Raw genomic sequence first — 1,572 nt, 5'->3', positions numbered from 1 at the left:
GTCCTCAATAGCAAACAGAGACCGTCGTAAATTAGGGGATTATCTGAAGGGCACTTAGGCCGGACGCGCATCGACTTTCGTGCACGTGGGCCCGGCACGGGTGGCCTGAAGAAAAGTCCCACGTTCGCACGGTAAAACGCATCCCCTCCGGTCACCTCGCTGTTCCGAAAACAAGCACGCCACGGGCGTAAGGAGTAGGCGGTGATACGGAAAAACGAACAGCACTGATTGGAAAATACCCAGCGCGCGGGTTGGCCAATCAGGGTTGTTTCGGAATTTTACCAGGGCAAGCGCGAAGTTATAGTTTTTATGAAATACACTTAGTTACGACGCGTCCTACGATAAACGTCGCAAAAGCACACTCTCCGAGTCAGTAAGCCAGCGGAGAGCTATTGTATATTTTGTATATATATCTTAGTAAAAACAGTAAGCCTCACATCGCGTACGATCAATCAACCTATCTACCCACACAACCATGTCTGGGATAACAATCGGCGTCCACCTACCCAGAATAGATTTGCCGAAGTTCGATGGCAAGCTTGAAAGGTGGACCACCTTCAAGGACGCGTTCAAACACATTATTCACGCGCACCCAAATCTTTCGGACATCCAGAAGTTGTCCTATTTACGATTATCCCTGACCGGAAAGGCAGCATCCGCGATCGAATCGTTGACCATTAGCGAGGACAATTACAAGGTCGCGTGGAATCAGCTACTGGAGGACTACGATAATACTCGCGCTCTTGTTCTGAGACACACCTCACTGTTAATAGACACGCCCGCGATGCCAGACGATTCCTCCGATTCAACTCGCGATCTCGTAAATCATATGCAATCGCACATCAGATCATTGCGAGCTCTTGGGCGGTCGTGGGAGAACATTGCGAACGATTTATTAACAAACATAGCAATTTCGAAGATGCATCCCGAGACCCGAAAATCGTGGGAAAACACACTCGTCGACACTCGCATGCCGGAGATCGAAGATGTGTTCAAACATCTTCGAAACGTGTCGCATCGGTGCGAATCGACCGAATCAACCGCGACAACTTCAAAGCCGAACAGAACGCAAACGAACGTGCAAGCGGACACCAGTCGTTGGACCAAAAAGACGCGACGGAGCCCATCGACCTCACCAAGACTATTTCAACGGCGGACTTTTGTAACTAACGCGACAGAAAATTGCAAGGTTTGCGATTCGGGAACCCATCCAGCATACGTATGTCCAAGATTTCTAAGCATGACCATGACCGAACGAGAGTCAGTCGCGAACAAACTCAAATGGTGCACAAATTGCTTGAGACCGGGTCATTTGCTCGACCAATGCTACGCTGGCCGGTGCCGCGTCTGCAACGGTAGACATCACACCAAACTACACCGCGACACAGCATCTACGTACACCGATCGCGACAGGCCAGAATGACTAAAACCACCGACAACAGATACGCGACCGTTACGACACAAAACTTTAATCTCCGACGGACAGACAAACGGACTCTTGACAACAGCAACAATATATGTACTTGATCGCGATCAACAACCAATCCCGTGCCGAACACTAATCGATACATG

General features: G+C 49.6%; 1 protein-coding gene across 1 annotated transcript; it reads left to right on the top strand.

The window, feature by feature from the left end:
• Window positions 1-475: 475 nt before the first annotated feature.
• LOC144477952 (uncharacterized) lies at window positions 476-1,423 on the top strand. Its single transcript, XM_078195680.1, has one exon. It carries the CDS (start codon window positions 476-478, stop codon window positions 1,421-1,423), a length of 948 nt encoding a protein of 315 aa, XP_078051806.1.
• The last annotated feature ends 149 nt before the right edge of the window (window positions 1,424-1,572 follow it).

Source organism: Augochlora pura, unplaced genomic scaffold (assembly GCF_028453695.1).
Source record: "Augochlora pura isolate Apur16 unplaced genomic scaffold, APUR_v2.2.1 APUR_unplaced_5517, whole genome shotgun sequence".
Lineage (NCBI taxonomy): Eukaryota > Metazoa > Arthropoda > Insecta > Hymenoptera > Halictidae > Augochlora > Augochlora pura.
The sequence above is the reverse complement of the archived record's forward strand: the minus strand, read 5'-3'. Positions and strand labels throughout refer to the sequence as shown.

Bases quoted from the DNA above. Each gene is read 5' to 3' on its own strand.
- LOC144477952 (XM_078195680.1), top strand. From the start codon at position 476: ATGTCTGGGATAACAATCGGCGTCCACCTACCCAGAATAGATTTGCCG.